The sequence below is a fragment of the Mus pahari genome, chromosome 17 (genome assembly GCF_900095145.1).
Source record: "Mus pahari chromosome 17, PAHARI_EIJ_v1.1, whole genome shotgun sequence".
Taxonomy (NCBI): domain Eukaryota; kingdom Metazoa; phylum Chordata; class Mammalia; order Rodentia; family Muridae; genus Mus; species Mus pahari.
The window spans coordinates 6,299,573-6,324,623 of NC_034606.1; the positions used below are offsets into that span (position 1 = coordinate 6,299,573).

The window sequence follows — 25,051 nt, forward strand, 5'->3', positions numbered from 1 at the left end:
TCCCTCCCTCCCCCCTCTCTCTCTTTCATTTCACTTTCTCCCTCCCTTCCTTTATTTAATAATGTCTTAGCGACATTATTAGAGCATTGATGCTTTTGACATTAATTTGCTGCTTGGGTTAGATGTCACTAGTTTGAATACATAGAATTTCACTCATTTATAATCATTGTTATTTTGCTTATATTTTATTATGGTGCTAACAATAACTTGTGCATAGTTGTTTATTTATTTAAAAGTTAAAGGGAGGTTTAAGAGGAAGACCATCTCTTTCTCACCCTAAGAGATTCAGTCATGGCTGTGCCGTTCACTGAGTAAACATACAATCTTGTTCTGCCATTTAGAACACTCTAGGTGGGGGCTGGAGAGATGGCTCAGCAGTTTCTGCAGATAATCTCAGTCAGTTCCCAGCACCCATGTGGTGGCTGACAATAATTTATAAATCTAGTTCTCAGTTATCTGATGCCCTCTTCTGCCTCTGCTGACACTAAGTATATATTCACACTTACTTCTAAGTCCTTAATAATAGCATTTTTTTTTTTGTAATTTGGTTACTGAAGAAACAAAATTAAACTATATAAACACACTTATGATAGTTAACAAGTAGCAGGTATTCTGATAATTTTTAGATTACTTATTCAATGTTCTGTAGAAGTCAATAATTCTACAAGGTGATTCTGAAGGTAATTATGGTTATGTGGATTGTGTTGGTTTTACCTGTTATAGGATCTGCCCTGTGTTAAATCTCCTCATTGCTGTTTAAGAAGGATACATTGTTTTTAATTGGTGAGGTGTAATTTGAGCTATAATTCAATGCCTCAGTAAATGTAAAAGCATCTATTTCTCATTTTTCTGCCAAGAACTTTTTCCGTGCCTATTATTTAGAAGGTGTTGGATTGGATCCAGTGGAGAATGTAGAGGTAAATAGCATTCTTTCTCACCTCAAGAAATTAAGAATGAAATTCCTAGATACACAGACTTCTGAAGAGTCATTCATTCTGTACTCTAATTTTTCTGTGCACCATTTGTTTTAGAATACTTATCTTTTATTTTAGTTTAATGTGATATGCTAACCTTTCAGAATTTTAAATTAATTACCTGCCCTATTTGTGTTCATTTAAGTAATTACAAGCTGATTAAAGTAAATCTTTAATGCTCTTGCCATGGTGTCCCTGAATTTACCCATTTAATGTTTTAAAGTTTGATTTTTTTTCATAAACTTTATAATGTACTTTTTGTTATTTTTATTTCCTTCTTTAATCATCACCATCAGTTGTTGGTCCTAGATAGTTGTGTGTTTTATGAGACGGTCTCATGCACTGAAGTGTTTCACAGCATCCCTAGTCTGTGGCTCCTAGGTGCCAATCAGACTCCAGGCCACTGTGACAACCATAAGTATGGCTAGGTACTCGCAGTCCTCCCTTTTGGAGCAGAATCCAGATCTTCATTCCCTACCTCTATTGCCTGCCCTCCACTTCCCTTTCTCAAGTCTCCTTATTGAGATGCTCACAACTCATACCTATTTTAAAACAATGAAAAAATGGAGCAGAGCAGAAAATATCAGGTAAATTCACAGATAAGGATAGTGGTCCAGTAACATGCTTGTTATATGTGTTTGTGTAAGTTTGCATGCATGTGTAAGCATATTCTCTAGTTTGACCATGTAAAGTTGCATAATCAGTCCTTGATTTTTTCCAAGGAATTATTCTAGGACACCACCATCAGACACCCTAAAATACAAATGCTTAATTGTTTTTGAATCTAGAATGATGGTACTTGCATATAACCTGTGCACATCATCCTGTGCCTCTTAAATCTTGATACATACAATGTATATGTATTTACAGATTGTTATACTATTTTATGGTGAATAGTGACAAGGACATATGTCAATATGTGCTCGTGGCAGCCACAATCAAAAGTAGTTTCAATTTTAATTATTTGTTTTTGTGATTGAACTCTAGCAATACCAAGCTGTTTCACAGGTGGACGACTATCAAGCCACGTAACCCTTCTGTTAGAACCTTGTGACTGACTTGGTGCCATGGTTCCTATCACTCTCATTTATATCTAGAGTCAGGTTTAGGATTGGTGTTTGACTACTAATTAATGTAGGTTCTATTCTTTTTTTATTAAATTTATCTTAATCATACTGTGGCATATTTTCAACTTTATTATATAGTTATATTATTAATCATTCTCCTAACGGCACAAGGATATCCTTGTGAAGCACTTGTTTCAGTATGGAATGGTTTAGCTTTCTTTCCAGGACTTATACTACTGATTTTTAGCTGTTTCTTTTTATTTTATGTTAACAAAGGTGGAAATATTTTATATGTTGGAGACCAGGCCTTTCAGAAAGAAGCAAGTGTTTTAAAACATATAAGTCAGATACAAAAGGTGTTAGCTTTAGATTAATCTCAGTGTAGGCCTCGTTATCAACTATGAAATGTATCCTCTTGTATAATCTGCTTTAAAAGTCTTAAGTGGGTTGACTATATATTCATAAAACAAGGCTACTAAAGGGTTAATATATATTAATCAAAGAAAGCATTAATTTATGATACCTGAGATAATCAAGCATATAAGGATATCTAAACCATGAAGACTTAAAACTCTTTGTGGAATTTTTAATAATTAGACCTTTCCAATTTATGCATAGCTGTTTTCTAAAGACCTATACAAGAGAAATGGTTTTGGAAGTCAAAGACTTTGCCATGTGTATTAATTTTGTTGGCAAATAATTTTATGCTAAGTACTTATATCAGTTGTAATGTTAATAGAGAACTTTGCCTTTTGAATAAATAGACTCAGTCATAGTAAACACTCGTGAACATTCACAACACAGTTATGCTCCTCTTGTATTAGGCGGCATTATGAAATTACTCTATCAAGTTTTTAAAAAGTATATGTAAAATCAAGTTCAATATCTATTATGAAAATCCTTTAAAATGTGACTTTATGTATAGTGGTGTTTTCCTGATGTTATGTCTGTCCCTTTAAAATATGACTTTATGTGTAGAGGTGTTTTCCTGGTATAATGTCTGTCTTTGTAAAATGTAAATTTATGTGTATTAGTGTTTTCCTGGTGTTATGTCTGTCCTTGTAAATTGTGATTTTTATATGTACTAGTGTTTTCTGGTGTTACGTCTGTCTTTGTAAATTGTGACTTTATGTGTATTAGAGGTTTCCTGGTGTTTTGTCTGTGGACACATGTGTGTTTGGTAAATGCAGAAAACAGAAAGGGGCATGGATTGTCTAGAACTGGAGTTACAGACTATTTTGAGAACCATGTGGGTGCTGGGTATCAAACCTAGGTCCTCTAGAAGATTAGCCAGTGCTCTTAACTGCTGAGACACCTCTCCACCCCTCCCCCAAATATCCTTGACATTATATGTTTATCATTATTTAATGGGTAAATTTTTTCCAGTCTAATGGTGTATAATGCAATGGCCACTATTCTTAATTGTTGATCAGAATATCTAAAGGTGGCTTGCAAGTCTTTCCCAGATAGGCTTCCCATGACAGCTGCTTACTTAGTAAGCCAGCAAAGCCAATGTCTTAAGCAACTTAAGTAGCATCGTGATGATACACAGTGATACCTCACCTCCTTAGGAGCAAGTCATAAGTCCCATGAAAAGAGTGGAAGACCATGGAGTAGGGAATATCAAAACCACTTATAGTCATTCATCTTCCCATGTCCAGTAGCATGGATGCAATACCATGGGGTAACATTTGAAAACAAATGCCCTTTATAGTATCTCCTGTGGAGAACTGTTTATTACTTGATTTATGTGGGAGTTTCCCTATATGCTAATTTGATTCTACAGAACAGTTTTAGCATTAGTTCTCAAAATACTGTGCTTGAGAAACATCATCAGAAGGCTTATGTGTTTTAGTTAACTGTATGAAAATCATGTTATGTGACCCTACCAGCAAGGCATATTGTCTTTGCTACCTGAAGAAAAAAGGAACTCAACTCTGCAGTCAAGAAATCTATATAGTGTTGGTGCTTCGGTCCTTCTTAGAAGGAGAACAAAATACTCACAGGAGCAAAAATGGAGATAAAGTGTAGAGCAGAGACTGAAGGAAAGGTCATCCAGAGACTGTCCTACCTGGAGATTCATTCCATATACAGTTACCAAACCCAGACACTATTGTAGATGCCAAGAAGTGCGTGCTGACAGGAGCCTGATATGCCTGTCTCCTACAAGGCCCTGCCAGAGCCTTACACATACAGAGAGGGATGCTCACAGACAACCATTGGGCTGAGCACGGGGTCCCCAATAGAGGAGTTAGAGAAGGAACTGAAAGAGCTGAAGGGGTTTGCAACCCCATAGGAAGAACAACAATATCAACCAACCAGACCCCCCCCCCCCCGAACTCCCAGGGACTAAGTCATCAACCAAGGAGTACGCATGGCTCCAGCTGCATATGTAGCAGAGGATGGCCTTGTCAATGGAAGGAGAGGTCCTTGGTCCTATGAAGGCTTAATAGATGCTCTAGTGTAGGGGAATCGAGGGTGGGGAGCTGGGAGTTGGTGGGTGGGTGGAGGAACACCCTCATAGAAGCAGGGGGAGGGAGGATGGGATAGGGTGGGAGGGAGGGACATTGGGAAAGGGGATAGCATTTGAAATGTAAATAAAGAAAGTATCCAATAAAAAAAACATTTAAAAAATCAATTTAACTGCAATCAGTTTAGAGTTTTCCAATACTCTTTTACCTGGAACCTTTTAAATTAATGAAGCCCATTAACATTTTATGAAGCCTAAGTTGTATGGACCATATATTGGGATATTCCATCATTTATCCTGAGAAATCAAAGAGAATAAATCACTAATATGAGAACTAAGATTGAAGAGAGGGCATGTGGATTTTGTTTCATGAGGACGATGATACCATCAACATCAACAGAACTATAGTGTTCAATGAATGTTTATGATTATTACCCCATTTCAACCTCTCAACAATCTGCATGATGGAACAATTAATTTCCATTTATATAAATGATAAAATGAGACCCAGTGTGTTAAATGATTTGCTGAAACACAAAATAAATGAAGGGCAGGCAGAGGGATATCAGTACTTTAACATAGCTGTTCTAGCTCCATCTTGAAACCCTGGCATAACATGCTATAATTTCTGTAACATTATTATTTTAAAAATAATGCTGAATTGAAGAATTGAAGAATGTCATAGTGCACTACATGACTTACATTTAAAACTCTTATTAACCTAATTACGGCCAGTGATACAATATTTTTAATAAGCTCTTGCCTTTGTTTAATGATTATAAGAAAAATCATTGTAAGATAATCACACTTTTTCTCTAAATGTTTAAAATACAATTAGCTAGTTTATATTTTCTAGAAAGGTAAATGAATGAAAAAAATCTTAGTCTAAGGTTTCAATCCTTTGATTACTCATAGCCTGATCATTTTCACACTAACAGAACTATTTGCTATCATACTGACTTGGAATTTGGTGTGCTTGCAATGTAACTTTCTAACCAAAACACCCATCGTCTCCACAAGCACTGTATCATTTCATCAAGCACTTCCAGCCATGGGGTGATGGCCGTCTAAAAGACAGTAAAATCTTAGCTTAACTTTTCCACTGAAGTGGCCATTGGCATGGGGGAAATCACTAGCATGGAACACTGCGAGCCTGTGTGCCCTGCACTAGTTTCATCCAGCGTTGACAACTTGTATCCAAAGGAAGAAACAGACAGTAAAGCACTGTGACTGTAGTACCTTCCTCCTTTTCTGTCATGGATGGGTCCCAAAAGTCCTAGTGGACTCCTGTACCCATAGACAGTACCTAGCTCTGTAGTATACCATTTATCATCATATGCATATCTATAGAGAATAATGTATAAATTTAGCAAAACAAGATATTAGTAATTATCACAACTAATAATAAAATAATGTATCAGTAACTCTGTTATATATGTAATTCAGTATCTCTCACTAGTCACTTTGATTTGTTGCCTGACTCAGAACAGAAATTTAAAACTTAGAGACTTTTTTGTTTAGTTTTGAATTTCCACTAACAAATTTGGACTATGGTTGATTGTCTTACAATGGTCACTCTAATGCTCTAGAGAGACATAGCATTAATCACCATCATTCCTACCTGTGCCAACACTAAGAAGACTTCAAATCACAACATACATGTGATTTCATTTATAAAACGTTCTCTTATGACACTTTGGGATTTGCTTTTCCATTTAGCATTAATGCCTTTCAACACATTTCAAATGTCAATAGTTTCCTCCCCTCCCTATGCAAGTCTCCTTGTTCAAGTAATTATTAGGTAGCATCCTGTGATGTCCATATGTCAGGTTGTTTAGCTGTTTCCTGTTGTAGAATGTTTCTGTTATTTCAGCTTTGCAGTTATATAAATGAAGCTATTCTCTTCGGTGATTGTTGTCAGTTTATAAGGCAGCCTTTGCTGTTGCGTACCTTAGCGTTTGGCTTCGTGTTGTGCTTCACTTTGATCAGATTTCATCTGCTCATCATTCTTAAGCTTTATAAATATATTTTCACTATCAGTATATAAATTGCTAGGATCATTTGATTTTCTTCTTTGACTTATATACACTGATTATTTTTTCAAACACCTAAGTACACTCTGTGTCCCCGACACAAACTTTGCTTGGTCGTGGTCCTTTTATTCGTATTTTGTTAGGCATTCCCATATCCATAGTTAAATGTATTGTTTCACTTTTATTTTTTTATCTTTTTCATTTGTATTTTTTATTTCTGATGTTTTTCTTGTATTTCCATGACTTATTTGAACATTTTAAAAGATTGTATTTTAATTTTTCTATAGTTATTCTTTTTCATGATGTTTCTAATTGATTGCTTTAGCCAATATATTTCATGAGTGCATTTTGCATACTACTAGCATTTATAGTTAACAAGTTAGAAATAAATATAGAAACCTTTCACTCTTATGTTTTTCTGTCTCCTCTTAAATATTTTTGTAGTGGTGTTGAAAATCAAAAATTAAATATTGTATATCTTGGACTTTCTTTTTTTTTTGAGAGTTCAGAGCTGTATATAATTTTTCTGCAAAACTGTTTAACTCATTTCACAGCCAAATTACTTACTTCTTGAGAAAAAATACTTTAATAAAAAAATCATTCCACCAATTCATGTGAAATATTCATTTATAATACATCTAGATATATACAATATTCCTGTTTCTTATTGCCTTTTGAAATAATTTTGTCGTTCTAGATATTTAATTAAACTATTGCGTATACCAAACAAGTCTATCCTACTGATATTTCTTTTCTTTTTTAAAAAAGATATTTATTTATTTATTATTATTTTCTTTATTTACATTTCAAATGCTATCCCGAAAGTTCCCTATACCCCCCCCCCGCCCCTCCTCCCCTACCCACCCACTCCCACTACTTGGCCCTGGCCTTCCCCTGTGCTGGGTCATATAAAGTTTACATATCTTGGACTTTCAATATCTAAACTGATTTAGAAAACTCAAGAAAACAAAATTTGATTATATTTATCCATATTTTTACTTACCATGTTTCCTATTCCTTTCTAATATTAAGGATTCTTGTCTTTTCATCTCTCTGTGTCTTTTAGTCATTCTTTTAGAGTTGGTCTGCTGGTGACACACCGACTTAGCCTCCTTTTCTTTGAGAATGTTGTTCATTCTTGATAGATAATTTCATCGTATTTATAACCTAGGCTAACTTCTTTATTATTAATTTTATTTTCTTACAGTCCAGTCGTTACCCGCCTCCTGGTCCACCCTCCCATAGTTCCTCATCCCATTCTTTCTCCCCACTGTCTCCAAGAGGTAGTCCTCACCCTCAACCACACACACACACACCCATCCCCGCCAGACCTCCCCACTCCCTGGGGACTCTCCAGGTTTAGGCTCTTCTTCTTTCACTGAGACCAGACCTGGCAGTCCTGTGCTATACATGTGTTGGAGCACTCATATCAGCTGCTGTATGCTGCCTGGTTGGTGGCTCAGTGTATGGGAGATCTCAGGGGTCCAGGTTAGTTGAGATGATGGTCTTCCTATGGAGTCGCAGTCCTCCTTAGCTTTTTCCAGGGTTTCTCTAATTCAACCACAGGGGTCCCCAACTTCTACCCACTTGTTTGACAGTAAAAAACTACTGTTGTGTGGCTCCCTGTATCCTCCCAAGTTCTGATGCAATATTTGCTGTCATTCAGTGTAATTCCTTTCTATTTCCTATACTTTTTGGTGTGCTATAATATTTAGTTTTTATTTTAGTTTTGTTAAGATATATATTTGTTGGGTTTTGCATTCTTCTAGTTTAAACATATGTAACATCTTGACTGTAGACTTCCATCTTTCTAGCATAAGCCTTTTTCTGCTCTAACCTTCGAGGCCTTTTTCAGGTCATTCACCTTTTCTTTTTATGCTATAACCATGACTGTCTGGGTGTCTTTATTTACTGACTCTCAGACCTGCCATTTTCTGTAATTCTTTAGTCTTTTTTCTGCTTCAGACTGAATGATTTTTCCTGTATGTTCAAAGACATTACATCATTGCTCTGTCCTTCCCAGGCTGTAGAGGAGCCTATCCATCTGCCTTATTAAATTTCAGGTAAAATTGTCCATTTGGCTATTGTGTGTCTTTTAACAGTTCTTGCTCTAGGGCCATGAATATGCTTTCATAGTGCTATCAGAAGCATAGCTGATCACCTTGGTTTTTTCTTTTGGAGTCAGTCAAGAGTAAATATTAAATAGTGACTACTACTGTCTATATACTGCTAACTGTGATAAGTTAAACATCTTTCTATGCTTGATGATATTTTATTTAATTTGCCAGGCACGTTGTACTCTCTCACCTCCTTTTTTCATTAATAGGGTGTTTTTCTTTATTTTCAAATAGTTTAAAGTGCTAACTACTAAATTTACAGAGTACAGGCCGTACTTCTGATAATCATGTAGTTTGAAATCAGGGAAGAGAGAGACTGTGAACCGAATGGATTCTCTAACCTTCATGGGCTTAACTATTTATGTTCTTTAGCCAAGAAACATATAGATGCTTTCTTATGAAACTATTGTGAATCCTGAAAAAAATAACACATTTTCTAATGTATAAACACTTTAAGGCTCCATACAGGGGCATAAATACACAACAGACTGCTTATCTCCATTTGTCAGTGTACAGTACCGGAATTCTAATTTTTATTTGTGTTGTAAAATTATGTGAGAAGCACCTTTCTGCTCCATGGGTAAAGACTGAAGTTCTTTTTATACATTTTATTTCATGTGTATTAGATTTTACAGTTCTGTTTGTTTTCACAAACAAATTTGTCTCCCATCTCTGGGCTGTGTGTGCTCTAGGATAGCTAAGAATAAGCTCCAACACATTTGTACCCTACAGTATCACATTACCATGCCAAAACATTATACATTCATTAAACATTATTTACATACATTAAACATAATTATTTGGAAATCCGGTTAAAACATATTTCTAGGCCTCACCAATTCTTTTTAATTTACTGGATCTACAGTGGTACCCAATGCATGATTTCTAATGTGTTTTCAGACTCTACAGCTGCTTTTCTGGGCACTTTAAATGTTTTTATTGCTGATATTCCCATTTGAATAACTTATATAGACCTTAAAATACATACCACTGTTTAATATATTCCAAAAGATCCAACACACATGTTTAAAAATCAATTTGCTATGAAGTTCTTCGTAGTCAATGATATTTCATTTTATAAGTCTATAAAATAACTTACTACCATTATCTTCTCAACAAAAAAAAAGGTTCTTCATTCTTCTTGCATAGTTTGGTCATCTCAAAAGTTGTCTTTCTTTATTCAGTTCTTTAACCAGAAATCTGAATGTTCACCTTGACTAGTCACTGTGTTGATGGTGAAATTTCACAGTTCTCTTTTTTCTTGTGTCAGCTAATGTCATTACCTTTGTGTAGGTTTTAGTCACCTTACCTTTCCTAGCAGTTATTGAAAATACCTTTAGCTTTTGGTTTCTAACCCAGATTATAGAATTTAGATTCCGCTTTTGTAAGTGTAAGTCAGATTCTGTCAGGTTTCACTTAATGTTTGACAAAGGTAATCTTTACTAGAGAATAAAGGATCCAAGTGGGCTCCACTGTGAGGCGTTGCTATTCCTACACAGCACCCTGTGCTCTGTCCCTTGCTTAGGTTTGCTGGTGTGTGCCTCCACCCCTGCTTTTTGTTGTTGGGAGTGATGGTGGTGATTTCTTTTTTTACAGTATCTATCTAACTAGAATGCTCTGTTCCATTTGTCCATCTCTTTCTGTTTACTTGCCTAGTTTCACATCATTCAGTCCCCATCTCAAATATCATTACTCTGAAGCTGTGTGGTGACTCTCAAATCACATTAGAGTTCATGTTTTCTCATAGTCTTTTGTTCCCTCCTCTGACACACTAATTTGTCATGTCTCTTCCCACACTTTGTAAACATGTTTCTGTGTTGACCTCTACATTATTGCTTAGCACAATATAGAACAAATGGAAGGTATTCCGTAAATATTTTTAAATTAATGAATCCAATAATAGTGTTAAAAAGATGTGCATACCTATACTGAAAAGAAGTCCTTTTTGAAAAAATTAAGTGTGGAAAATAGATTTTTACAAGTTGCCATCATGTATCATGTAAATTGTCTACTAAAATTGCAATAGTATAATTTCTTAAATGATAAACTGGATGAATGAAATATTAAATAATTCATGTTATATAAGTAAAATTTGTTGTTTTCACTCTTCCTTTCTACTGATAGAAATTGAATGATACTTTTGGTCATTCTCACAGAAAATTTATTGTGTTATTTTTTTTTAACCATTTGTAATTTTGAGGAGTTGTCATCATTATACAGATTATCATATTTCATTCCAGGCAGAATATCTAATTATTTGGCTTGAAGATAGTAGTTATTGCTGAGCCACAGCTTAATTTTCAAATGTTTACTAGTCTTTTGAAGAAAAACCTCATGGCTTTAGACCAGCATGGAAAAAGAAATTAGCTCAAAACTAGACATAGTGGATCAGTTTTTGTCTTAATCAGCTTATCCAACCATTTTTATTTCTACTTTTGCTTATTGTTAGCAAAAATATTCTGTTTTCTAAAACGCTGGTAAGGCTTTTGTTCTGTACATCTGTCTAGACTACAAAAGCCTTATATTTTCCATTTTATAAATTCAATTTGAAATCATAGCTTTTTCCTGGTATTTAATGAGTACTACAGATAAAGTTCTTGAAAGCAGACAGGATCCCACAGTTTAAAATGTTGATAATTTCTCTGTCTGTCCTTTCCCATTGTCTCCTTGATTGCATTCTTGCCTGCCCGGCTCCCAGGAGACATGGAGTACAGCTGGTTGGAACAAGCATCTTGGCATAGCAGTGAGGCGTCCCCAATGTCTTTGGTGAGACATGTGGGGCCTTACTACTTAATTCCTGTTATCATCTCACTCTCCTTTTTATTTACACCTTTGCATGTTTTCTTTTTTTGTATCTTTTTTATTTTATCTCACACTTGTAGGGGACAGTCAAAAGGGAAAAAGAAAAACTAGTGAGCAGGGAGTTTTGTCGGATTCTAACACCAGGTCTGAGAGACAAAAGAAAATGATGTACTATGGTGGCCACTCTTTGGAAGAGGATTTGGAATGGTCTGAGCCTCAGATTAAGGATTCTGGGGTAGATACCTGTAGTAGCACAACTCTTAACGAGGAGCATAGCCGCAGTGCTAAGGTACTGACACTGGGGCCTGCCTTCTAACCTGCTCAGTCGGTCTTCCTTTGTTTGCTCTCTGTCACCCATTAAAACAGGACATAATACAAAGACAGGGCATTTCAAGAGTCAATGTAGCATTCTCTCAAGGTGCAGAAAAGAAAAACAAAACAACTCAATCAAAAAGAAGCCAAAAAGCCAAAAAGCCAAAAAGCCTTTTGCTTGTTTTGCTGTTCTTGTTGATTGACAGCATACCCAAAACTATGGAAATGAAAATAAACCTCAGGAACAAAGGAATGCTTTGCATACAGTTGAATAAGAGAATTTTTCAATGTTGTTATAAACAATAAATATTTTTTGGATTGGCTTATTTTAATACATACATTTTCCTTGGGATGAAAAATCAAATTATTAGTCATCTGAATCCCAGGCAAAAGGGAGACAATCGGGTCTGTTGCACAGAAAATGTTGTTTTTCTTTTTTCCCTTTCACTGTCATTTTGTTCTTTTGTTTTCTTGTCATAACATTCTGATGTAGTATTAACTAGTTGTAGATCCATTGCCATCTGCTTTCATAGTTATTATTTTATTTGCTTTTAGTATAGCAAAAAATAATCTTTTACCATATAGATGTGATTGCCTAGAATTTGTCTTTTGCCTGCTAAATTTTGCATGGAGTTATGCATGCTACTTTTAGGTAACCATGGAATTACTATGATTACACAAATCATTTACTTTGTAGCTTACCATATTATTTGTGATGAAATAGTCTGTCATTTATAAAGACATAATTCTGAACCCAAGAAAGAAATAAGGTGGTAGTAGTATTGCTATTTAACTATAATTGTCTTTGAATTACCTATTAAAAAAATTTAATGAATAGATAAAAAGTCTAAAACAACCAGTAATCTTTTTCCAGGTGTGGTGGCCTTTATGTCATTGCTGCAAAGGCATGTGAATCCTTTTTCTTTCTTTGTTTTGTTTTTTTTTTTTGTTTGTTTGTTTTTTTTTTGTGGTCCAAATAATCTAATAATGAATGTCAAGGTCATAGAAAAATAAGTACAAGCCAGATCCAAAAGAATTAGAATCAAGTTCAGAATATGAATTGATGAAATGGAGCCAAAAATAATACAAAGACCAATGTAACTGTCTTAGTTTGGAATTCTCTGCTGTGAATAGCCGCCACGACCAAGGCAATTCTTATAAAGGACAATACTTATTTAGAACTGGCTTACAGGTTCAGGAGTTCAGACTATTATCACCAGTGTAAGACTATGGCAGCATATAGGCAGTCATGAAGCAGGAGGAGATGAGAGTTTTATCCTTACAGATCAAAGACAGGCATAGGCTACATAGTGAGGTCAAGGGCAGGTTGGGCTATGTAGCAAAACATGGTTCTCCCCATTAAGAAAATCAAGGAAATTTAATGAAGTAAAAAAACGTAATCTGTTCATCTTTGAGCACATCCTGTTTCTACTATGCAAATTCAGTTGGAAAGGTAGTAGAGATTTATGTGGTTTTGTGAATTTTCGTGTTCATTGTAAGTTTAGATTTCATGTTTTAATGTTCCCCACTTTAACTTTTACTAGGGTAAGAATATTTCAAAACTGTCCAAAAGTGTTTGAAGAAGAAAGTGTCACTTTTTAATGAGATCAACTAAGAAGATTTTTACTGTATCAATCTTTTATGCCTGTGAGGTTTTAGTCTTCAGCAAGTTGAGTTATCACATATTTTAAAGAACACTTCAGAGATATTATGTTTTAGTATTGTGGTAGATAACTGAGGATTTGCTTTGGTAGGATCTTAAAGAAAACCTTGAATTCATAAAATCAGGGTTATAAAACTAATGCACTAAACTCTCAAGTTAGTAATTTGAAATGTAAACTGGTTTGTGTAATCATAATACTTGAGAATTCTGAAATTTAGAGATATAGTTAAGTATGGTAATTTGTCATAAAATTAATTTTTCTTATTGTTGATATTGTATGTTAGCATCCTGTGACCTGGCAGCCATCCAAAGATGGAGATCGCCTAATTGGTCGTATTTTATTAAATAAGCGTTTAAAAGATGGGAGTGTACCTCGTGACTCAGGAGCAATGCTGGGCTTAAAGGTATGTAATAAACTTTCTTGGATTTTGGCTCTGTATTACTTTACAGATTTATCAACAAAACAAATATATGTCTTTATACCGATGCCAATTAAGGAGATATCTTATTTTTATTTTCAAGAATTCGAAAATATTGTCAATTGTTCCTGCAAACTCATTTTCCAAGTATTTTAAAGACATTTCCAGGATAGAAGGTAAAGTGATTACCTAGCAAGTAAGAGGCCTTGGTTCCAATCCCCAGACTCCACAAACGCAAGCCAGCGCAGGTGATGTGCCCTTGTAACCCTAATGCGATGGAGGCAGAGGTGGTCGGTCTCCTGTACTTACTGCTTGCCAGCCTGATCTACCTGACAAGTTCTAGGTCACTTTGATTAGGACACTAACGCTTGATCTCTGGCCATTAGACCAATGTGCACATGTCCTTGCACACTCACACACATATGCACCTGCAAACGCACACATACTTGCAACTATAGATATGTGTGTGTGTGTGTGTGTGATGTGTGTATGTGTGTGGGTGTGTGTAACTGCAAACACACAAACATCCATGCACCCTCATACCTATGTACACCTGAAAACATAGACAAATCTATGTATACTCATAGACATGCAAACCTGCAAACATACAGACAGGTATCCACCCCACTCATGCACCTATACATCTGAAAACACACACAACCAGGTACACTCATGCACATGAGCATCTGTGAACTTACACATCTATATACACTTATACAAATGTATACTGAAAACTCACATATATCCATGCACACTCAGACACACACATCCTTGTGAACACACACACATCCTTGCTTACTTATACTTACACACATTTACACCTGAAAACATACACATTTTATGCATACCCATGTACATGTAATACACACACACAAACGCATGCATGCATGCACGCACATGCACAAAATTATTTCCTGGTAGTCTCTAATATTAGTTTTGCATACATTTTGAAAGACATCGATAATAACCTGGTTAGAAAAGAGTTTGATTTCTAAATGCAATGAATATGCTTGAACTTAGACTGTTTATCTTCCCTATATTTATGTCAGTATTAAAATAGTTGCTTTAGTTTTGAGCATGAAACTTGAAAATGTAATATATACATTACGTAAAAGTATTTTTGTTTTGATATAGTAAAGTATGTTAGTACATGTAAATGTGTATGTTTTAGGGAAAACTAGTTTGTCTTGGTTTGGGATATCAGAGATCAAACTAAAGCCCTTATGCATGCTAATCTAATGCTCTACAAGTGAATTATATCAACCCCAATATACCCCTAGATAACCATGTCAGGTGGCAAAAATATTAATGATATATTTGAACTATAAAGTAATAGAGTGCTATTTGGCATATATGCAAATAGAACTATTTTAGGTTTTGTATGTCTAGTGAAAAACTGAAATAAAATAGAATAAATGTTACAGAGTTAAACCATTGCTTCAGGAATTGTACTCTAGATTATAGTGAACAGCACTAGAAAGATGTTGGTATAAGTGAAATCGAATGCATCCAGTGTACTTGACACTCATCTGATTATTTTTATGTCTCTCATCTTAGTATTCATAGAGGTCCTCTAAGCTTTCCATGGTCAGGAGACATGCTGACAGTGGTAGGAGTCAGAGTGAGCAGGACCCAGAGCCAGGCCTTGTGAGGAGATGGGCAAGGGGAGAGGGGAGGGCCAGGAGGCCAGAGGGAAAGTAAAGGGTAGCGAAGGGCAGAGTAAGTGCTCTTCATACAACTTTGGAAGTATGCACTTCTCATAGCACAGATTTCTGTCTATCAGTGGAGGATGTGGCGTGTAATTTGAGTTGTTGAAATAAGCAAACTAAAGCAACAGAAGAACACACATGGTATGCCCTTGCAGGTGAGTGGGTTATCAGCCCCAAAGCTCTGAACACCCCAGATACAATTCACAGACCACATGCAGCTCAAGAGGAAGGAAGACCAAAGTGTGGGTGCTTCAGTCCTTCTTAGAAAGGGAACAAAATACTCACGGTAGCAAATACAGAGACAAAGTGTGGAGCAGAGACTGAAGGAAAGGCCATCCAGAGACTGCCCCACCTGGGGATCCATCCCATAAACAGTTACCAAACCCAGATACTGTTGGGGATGCCAAGAGGGGTTTGCTGACAGAGTCTGATATAGCTGTCTCCTGAGAGGCTCTGCCAGAGCTTGACAAATACAGAGGCAGATGCTCAGAGCCAACCACTGGACTGAGCACAGGGTCCTCAATAGAGGAGTTAGACAAAGGACTGAAGGAGCTGAAGGGATTTGCAACCCCATAGGAAGAACAACAATATCAACTAACCAGAATTCCCAGGGTCTAAACCAACAATCAAAGAATACATATGGAAGCAGTGGGGGTGGGGAGTGGGATAGGGGGTTTCTGGAAAGCAGGGAAACTGGGCAAGGGACAATTGAAATATAAATAAATTAAAATAAATAAATAAATAAATAAATGAAAAAAATAAACAGCAACAAAGGAGTACACATGGAGGGACCCATGGCTCCAGCTGTATATGTAGCAGAGGATGGCTGTACTGGAGAGTTTTGTGTCAACTTGACACAGCTGGAGTTATCACAGAGAAAGGAGCTTTAGTTGGGGAAATGCCTCCATGAGATCCAGCTGTGGGGCATTTTCTCAATTAGTGATCAAGGGGGAAAGGCCCCTTGTGGGTGGGACCNTCTCTGNGCTGGTAGTCTTGGNTTCTATAAGAGAGCAGGCTGAGCAAGCCAGGGGAAGCAAGTCAGTAGAGAACATCCCTCCATGGCTTCTGCACCAGCTCCTGCTTTCTGATCTGCTTGAGTTCCAGTCCTGCATCCTTTGGTGATCAACAGCAGTATGGGAATGTAAGCCAAATAAACCCTTTCCTCCCCAACTTAATTCTTGGTCATGATGTTTGTGCAGGAATAAAAACCCTGACTAAGACAATGACCTTATTGGGCATCAGTGGAAGAGGCCCTTGGTCCTGTGAAAACTTGATGCCCCAGTACAGGGAAATTCAAGGGCGGGGAGGCAGGAATGGATGAGTGGGTAGGTGGATGCGTGGGGTGGGTGAGGGAACACCTTCATAGAAGAAGGGGGAGGAGATGGGATAGAGAATTTTGGAGGGGGAACCATGAAGGAGGATAACATTTGAAATGTAAATGAAGAAAATACCTAAATAAATGAATAAATAAATAAGCAGTATCTAGTATTTAGTACAATGCCTCCTGTAGTATCTGAATTTTGTAATAATGACTACTGACTACAATTATACTGATAATTACAGTAGCCTTGTTAAATTTTTTTGAGCAGCAACAGTTTTCTTAAAATATTTGCATGAACGTGAAGCTATAAGATATTTGCATTTAACTTTCAGAAATAAGTAGTGTTAATTAATATTGACTGAATTGCAACTGAGTATAATTCACCATAACTGAATATATGCTTGGGATCAGATAAGATAGGTCAGTAATTTTGGTTTCATTTGGTGATCTCCAATTCACTTTATAAGAGAACAAACCAGTTTAGTCGAGGACTTTAGTCGCTGTCATTTGCTTCAGCTGCTGTGAATTTTGGTGTGGACTGCTTGAATGGTGGATGACCAGAGTCAAGTAGTTAATTTTGTAAGAGTACTGTATTTTCCATATGATTTTACAGCATTCCTAATGCATGTTTCCAATGTTTATTTCTTTTTGTACAATAAATATTTTAATAGAAAGTAAAAAGTAGAAAGATTGGGCTTCAAATATTCTAAAGTTTATATTTTTGATGAAGTTAGTTTTTATAATTTTCTTAAGAAAGATCTATTATCATTATGTATATCATCAATATAATTAAAAGATTATGAATGAAAAATACAATCGTCTATCATCATAGTAAACATGAAAATTTTGTTTCAAATTTATACTTAAAATGTTTACATAATTAAAAAGTGATGTAATGTTTTGAGAAATGATAAAAATGAGAATTCTACAATAAGGAAGAAATTGTTGAGTTGATTTTTAAGGTATGTGTATTTTAACAAGTAGAAAATAAATTATAGCAATTTTGGAATATATAAGGTTCCGTTTGCAGGCATTTACTTTCTAATAGTAACATTATCCTATTTAAAAAATAACATTTAGTACATTAACTTTTGGTTTAGAATCTCTAAATCGGTCTGATTTTTTTACTTGAGTCTTTGACTATTTTCACTTTAATAGTATATCAGACAATCTTTTCCTCTTTTAAACAGGTTGTAGGAGGAAAGATGACTGAATCAGGTCGACTTTGTGCATTTATTACCAAAGTAAAAAAAGGAAGTTTAGCTGATACTGTAGGACATCTTAGACCAGGTAGGTTTTTACCATTGGTTGTTTACATTTAAAATGTCAGCTATGGGGCTAAGGTCATAGGATGTTTGTCCAACATGTTTAAAGCCTTGGGTTTGATCACTAGCACTGCCAAAAGAAAAATGCTAGGCATGAATAGTTAAGAAGAAGCCTTCTCTTGTACAAGTGATTCTACCAGTAATAATTAGTTTTCTCACATAAATTAAAACTTTTTGTCATTAATGGAAAGTTATATCTTTTATTCCCTGTATATATTAGACACAATATCTTTTTGAAAACTGATTTTTTTTTTTGGAGCAAATTACATTTTGTTCATTTCACCCCTCTCCCGCAGCTTTTCCCAGAATTCCTCCCATACCCCCACATGCCAAACTTGTATGTTAGTGATGAATGTTCTAATATACCTATAAAATTAGCTTATTTTGTTTTTCAAAATCTTTATTTTTGTTTTGAAAAAAATTCAATGTTGTTTAGGAAACAAACTTCATCAATGAATGCACATTTTCTCATTATGTCATTCCATATTATTTGGCCAATTCCTCCGATTCCTATTGGAGAAATCCTTAAAGTCCTTGAGGAAGATTTCATATAATGTGAATCACTTAACATTTTACAAAAGATCTTAAGAGTTTAGGCAATTGGCACTTTTTAAAAAAGCAGTGCTTAACTAATCATGTGTACACTACAAATCTAGATTAGAATCATTTAGTCCACAAAGAGAGGGTTACCTTGATCATTGTCTCCATCTAATTGTCTACAATTAGAAGTTCTGTTAAGAAATCAATGGATGTAACTTTATGCAGTGTTTTTCTATTGACCATTGTTATTGTGGGTGATGCATGCTATCCTAGCCATCAAGTTCTATGCCAGCGAGTTGTTCTCAATGAGTACATTGCTCTCTTCAGGTGGATATACTTTTGGAATTTGCTAAAATCCAGCGATTGCTTTTACTTTGAGTATATTTTATGGACCTGGCTTATATTTATAAGATTATTCCTGATATAGGTGATGAAGTCTTGGAATGGAATGGGAGGCTATTGCAAGGAGCCACATTTGAGGAAGTTTACAACATTATTCTAGAATCCAAACCTGAACCACAAGTTGAGCTTGTTGTTTCAAGGCCAATTGGGTAAGATAGTTTTAGCAATTTACTTACTTTTAAAATGCATTTATTTTCACTTTATGTGTATGAGTGTTTTGTTTGAATGTATGTGTGTGCTCATCATGCATGCCTGGTGCACACAGCGGCCATATTCCCTGGTGTTGGAGTTATGAATGGATGGTTGTAAATCTACATGTGCATGCTAGGAACCAAGTCCTGGTCCTCTGCATGAACAGTACGTGCTGTTAACCACTGAGTCATTGCTCCAACCCCAGTTTCTGTAACTTATTTGTGTGTAAAACTGACTACTATTTAGCATTTTGGAGTGTACAATCCAAAATTGTCTGACTGTTTTATAAAAATAAGTTATTTTTTAGACATCTTTTTTCTTTAACCAAAATATTTGACCACAGTTAATGATTAATGATTAATTTATCTGATTATAATAAAATATGTTGTTGATTACAAAATAGAAAAACATATCATTACTTTTAGGAAAAGTTATATTAGTCTTCTACATTCAAAAAATGTCAATCACTGTAGTCTACATATCTTACAATTTTTTGTTTTTGTTTTTCAAATGGAGGCTAGATTACAGAGACAGAAACAAAAAGCATATGATATCCAGACCCCGGGATTACTTAAGGAAAAGTAGTTTCTTTTAAAATGTAATTAATAAGATCAAAATAGGCAACATTAAAATTCATTTTGTCATTGTATTTATTTCAAGTATCTTATTTTCCCCAAAAGTGGCAGTAAAGTTAATCCTTTCATTTATATTATAAAGATTATTCATGACATGTCCTGCCAGTGCTTTTTCTGTAGAAACTTATATTCTATAATATAAAAGACATATCAAAATTAAATTATAAAAAATGTATAACTTGACAGTGAACTATTGAATGAATTATTAATAATAAAATGGGAGGCAAGCACCTATGAATGAAGGCTATAGAAATTCCTTCTTGCAATCATGCATTGTTTACATTCACCTAGGAAATAATAGATTGGAGCCTTTTGCCTCTTTAAAGTTTGGAAATATGGTAAAACCATAGTGTGTCTATTTTAATGTTAAAGTATATCAAATTATATATTTAATATTTTAAATAATTTATAGTCATTTTATGAACCTAGTTTTTGCTATCTACTTGTATATCAAATAAGTATAGGTATTTTTGATATAAATATAGTTTCAAGGTAACTTTGAAACTCCTGGTATGAGTCATGATTACCTGTTATCAATGTAACATTTAAAAATTTTAGTTACTATGCAATGTTTCAGTGATATTTGATTTGACTTCCAGTGTAATTTATTTAGAAAATAAGGCAAAAATAAAGAATTAAATTAATATATGTTTATAAAACTTACCTTGTTGAATACAAAGCTTTTTTTAGAGTAGATTATATTCTAAGGTTATACAGTAAGGCACACAGGAAATAAAAGTGTATATTTTTATAAATGTGCTAAAATGCACATAGATTTTAATTCCTGTTGGAGGAAGTTGTAAAAATGTGATCCCAGACTTGGGAGGAAAAGACAGAACTGTGTGGCAAATTCAAGGCTGGCTTCACCTGTACAGAAGATCTAGGTCAGCTTGTCCAGAAACGACAAAAAAATTGTGGTTTGACTTTTATCATTTTCATAAAGCTTTTATATACTTATTTTCCAGTTTTCACTTTTTATTCCTAGTTTTATTGGAAGACAAGGTGCTTCAGTTGATAAAGGTTTATTTTTTTTATCTTTTCTATCATTCCAGAGATATTCCTAGAATACCTGATAGCACGCATGCACAACTGGAATCCAGTAAGTTTAATTTATTCTAGGATATGTCTTTAAGCATATCATTCAGTAGAGGTCTAGTGAATAAGTTTATCTAGTAATATGGAATAAGATAAGTAAATTTATAGCCTCACACATCAAATCATATAAAACTGGAAAATTTCATAGTATTTCACATCTATGTTGAAAAATATAAAGCTCTGTAATCATTTCAGTATTTTATTTTACCCCTGCCATGGTTATTGTAGGTTTTTAAGGACCTTTACTAAAGTATGTTCTAATAAACAGCACATTAAGTATAGAGTGAGGCAAGTCTTGGCTGCCTATGTACCCATGTATCCCAGTGAAAAGTCATGACCATTTTTACAAAAGCTACCTACTGCCAAATTTTCCCACAGAATTTAAAGTTTGCAACTTTGTAATTCTAATGACTTGTAGAAGGGTATGTTTGGAAAAATCTAGTGACTAGTTTTATTTATTTTAACTTATATTTTTCAAGATTAAAATAGTAGATCTAATTTTATATCACAGCAGTAATGGAACAACCAGCATGTAGGTTCAACTTTGTTTTGTTTTCAACTGCAATTTCATATCTTAAATCAGTTGTTTTCTGACGAACTGTTTCTTTATTGGCTAGGAGTAGTATAAGGGGTACAAAGAGAGAAGATGAGGGGTGCAATTTAAAACACAATGTTGACTAAGATAGACAACATTGCAAAGTAGTTTGGACAAAACTTCCAAGAGTGGCTGTCATGGTGGGCAGATTTGCAGATACACAGGTACAGATACCTGATAGTGCAGTGGTGCTGGGCAGGGAACACTGATGTACAGTTAACACAGGGAGGACAACGTAGCCAGATAATGTTTGCAAGGGGAGATTAGAATGATACAGGAGGAGCAGCAGCAGCAGCAGCAGCAGCAGCAGTAGCAGCCACATTTAACAGGTTTTAATGTCTCTATGAGGATGTCCACTTGCCCTTGGAGAATTCATGTGCTCTGGGAAATGCTTTCAAAGAGCTATTTATACTTAGCACTTGATTATGTCAATGAAACTATTGGATGAAGCTAGGGCTAAGCAAAGCAAGCCTCAAAAATGTCACAGTTGTAACGGTAGTAGCAAGATAGTGATGATCCTGGTCAAATTAACTATACCATAATAAATAAATAAACATTAGAGTTATATACTGCTACTGTCATTGGTTTCATTTTATTTAATACTTGTAACTTGGTATTGCAGCTAAACTATGGAAAAGGCTGAGTTTTTCTCCTTATATATTACTATGGTACCATGACAGCAATAGGAAACCCTTTAATTTTATGGCTGTCTAAAAAGCCTCAGACTATGCTGGTAAACTTGTTCCGGGAGAGACAGGGATGTTAGTTAAATGTGATTCCAGGCTTTTATTCTTTAAACGTTAGACTATATGCCTGTCCAAGGACCACTCTTAAAATTGCTGTTCTGGTTACATCTGTAGTATTTGCTTTCTATGGTTTTAGCTGCTAGCCACGTGACTGCCAAAGTTACGTTATTAAAAGATGCTATCATTATCTCTTCATTCCTGTGTGCTTAAAGAATACATTCTACTAATGTCCCTGTTATCTGATGCCTTTGCCTTGTGAGATAACAAACTACTTCTGCAAAGGCATCAGTAATTTACTTCTAAATATTGTAAAAAGGCATCACCATTTCTTTTTGAGCCTAAATTTGCACCTTTCCCTCAAAACTTTATGTGATACACATTCTAGAAGTGAGTTTTATGCATGTGCATTTCTAACTAGGCATTCAGTTCAACAGGCTGACTTCAAATTCTAGCCTTGACCCTGATGTTTAGTCTTATTGATATGTTATGTGCTTTACATTGTTTTTGGATATTCAAAGATGTTAAAAGTCTCTCTGGTTCCAAAATAAGTTCTACTGCCCCATCCCTCCTCCCCTGTAACTATTTGCACAGTTTGCACCAACTTTTTCAGAGACCATAAGTGGTGCCAAGGTGACATTCTATTCTTGATAACAGGACTGAAATCTTAGTACTCTCCTGCATATTTCACATCTTTGGCTTCCGCTCCTACATAGTTGAAAATTGAACCTAGAGTATCATACATGTCTGGCAAGTGTCATGATCCATACTCTCAGTTCTATTGTTTGCGTTACTTTAGTATCACCTGATATCTTCTGCTCATTCCCTTCACAGTGGAAAGTCATAATCTTTTTAGTGTATATAGTTTGGTGGGTAACTTAATATCTATTTCTGTAAACATTCCATCTAGTTCCATCAACAGCTTAGAACCAAAATCACAAATATAACATTTGGTTATTGATGTTTCTGCTATTGCCTATCTTTTTCATATCCTCTCATTTCATTTCTACTGGAATAATATTTTTATATCATACAAGATATGTCTCAAAATACCCAAAACCATTTAATAATTTTGACATTCTAGCACTTACGTTCTTAGCCCTTAAATTTGAGGTTGCCATGAAAAAGGTTTGCTGTGCTGTGTTTGATTCTTCTTCCTTTTGCATTTTAAATGTTTTCTCAATATTGAGTGGGTAATAGTTCAGATAATAGACAAGTGAGTTTGGAGTAGAGCCTGCTGCTGTTACAAAATTAGCACAGCACAGGTGTAACTGTGGCTCTAAATCACACCTAAGCAAAACAAAAACAAATAACAAAAAGTAGCTGTCTGAAACAAAAACAAATCTCACTAAAACTCCTTAAGATTGTAACATTATGAAATAAAATGCTCTCTATAAAATTACACTCCAAGGACTTTAAAGAAGCCTGCTGAGCACTCTGAAACAGGAAGAGACGTTTTATTATTCTTTGTGTATAATTGTCGTTTCAGGTTCTAGCTCATTTGAATCTCAAAAAATGGATCGTCCTTCTATATCCGTTACCTCACCCATGAGTCCTGGCATGCTGAGGGATGTCCCGCAGTTCTTATCTGGACAGCTTTCAGTATGTAATCACAAATTTATCTCTTTGTAAATATTGAATGAGGCTTTTAAAATATGCTAAGGTTTTTTGTTAGTTTGTTTTGTTTGTTTTTGTTTCTGTTTGTGAGTCAAGTTGTTCCCAGAACATAATTGTGCCTTTACCTTTAGCCTTTTATTTTTGATAATTTTAAGTTACTTAAAAATTTTGGGTTATTTTTTGTAATGCTTTTTTAATGTGAAGTTTAATAATTTCATGTCATATGTAACTCCTCTTTTAATATCACAATATTGCAGAAGTTGGGGTGATGACTTTTACGCTTTACTTTTAAATGACTGGGAATTGCTATTATTTTCCAGAGAGGAAAATGACATACCATACAAAGATTGAATTAAGATAGAATATTTATATAATCTTCATTGCTTGCCAGTCTTAAGAAATGTGGGGTGGATTTTTAACGTTCAGATATATAAGGTTTCTAGAAGTGCTTTTTTTTTTTAACAAGTCAAGACTAAATAATACAATGAGGGTGATACACACACACACACACACACACACACACACACACACACACGTATGTACGTATGTACTCCCACATGTACTGGGTAACTTGTATTGGGTTACTTTTCATTATGTGAGCATTGATTGGTATATTTTCAAGTTCAAGTTAAGAGTTTAATTCCATATTCTTTATTGTATTCTTATTACATGTGGTTTGCAAATTTAAGTGCTTTCATTACATTATCATTCCCATATTGGAACACATTCAGCTTTATTGTTCTAGTAACTATTAATAAACTAGTGACTGTTAATTGGGAATTTCCAGAGTACTAAAGAAAATAACTATTTAAGTTCTCAAATCCAGAAATTGGTATAGATTAAAACTGTGACAGTTAAAACCCAAACTGTTTTGAAATTGTACTTCAGATTCCTTAGACACACCTTCCTGTTACGTCAGCTGGAAATGTCTCTTTTTAGTTTTAAGGGGAAATGATGTATTTTGGTGCTGCAGACAGACTTTTCTTGGGTCCCTGATCTGCGGGGAACGGGTCTCTGGTT

At 35.0% G+C, this 25,051-nt stretch overlaps 1 protein-coding gene across 49 annotated transcripts in view; it reads left to right on the plus strand.

Annotated features, from left to right (window-relative positions):
• Rims2 (regulating synaptic membrane exocytosis 2) overlaps positions 1-25,051 on the plus strand; it is a 498,312-nt gene that overhangs the window by 243,714 nt on the left and 229,547 nt on the right. For 17 of the 49 annotated variants that reach the window (XM_029547754.1, XM_029547763.1, XM_029547755.1 and 14 more), the window contains 7 exons: positions 858-917; positions 11,544-11,752; positions 13,723-13,842; positions 18,078-18,177; positions 19,180-19,303; positions 21,034-21,080; positions 23,904-24,016. In XM_029547754.1, coding sequence (XP_029403614.1) covers positions 858-917; positions 11,544-11,752; positions 13,723-13,842; positions 18,078-18,177; positions 19,180-19,303; positions 21,034-21,080; positions 23,904-24,016 — 773 coding nt within the window. Of the gene's footprint in view, positions 1-857; positions 918-11,359; positions 11,428-11,543; positions 11,753-13,722; positions 13,843-18,077; positions 18,178-19,179; positions 19,304-21,033; positions 21,081-23,903; positions 24,017-25,051 lie in introns of all 49 variants that reach the window. The other 32 variants (XM_029547770.1, XM_029547773.1, XM_029547789.1 and 29 more) reach the window with 3 other exon arrangements.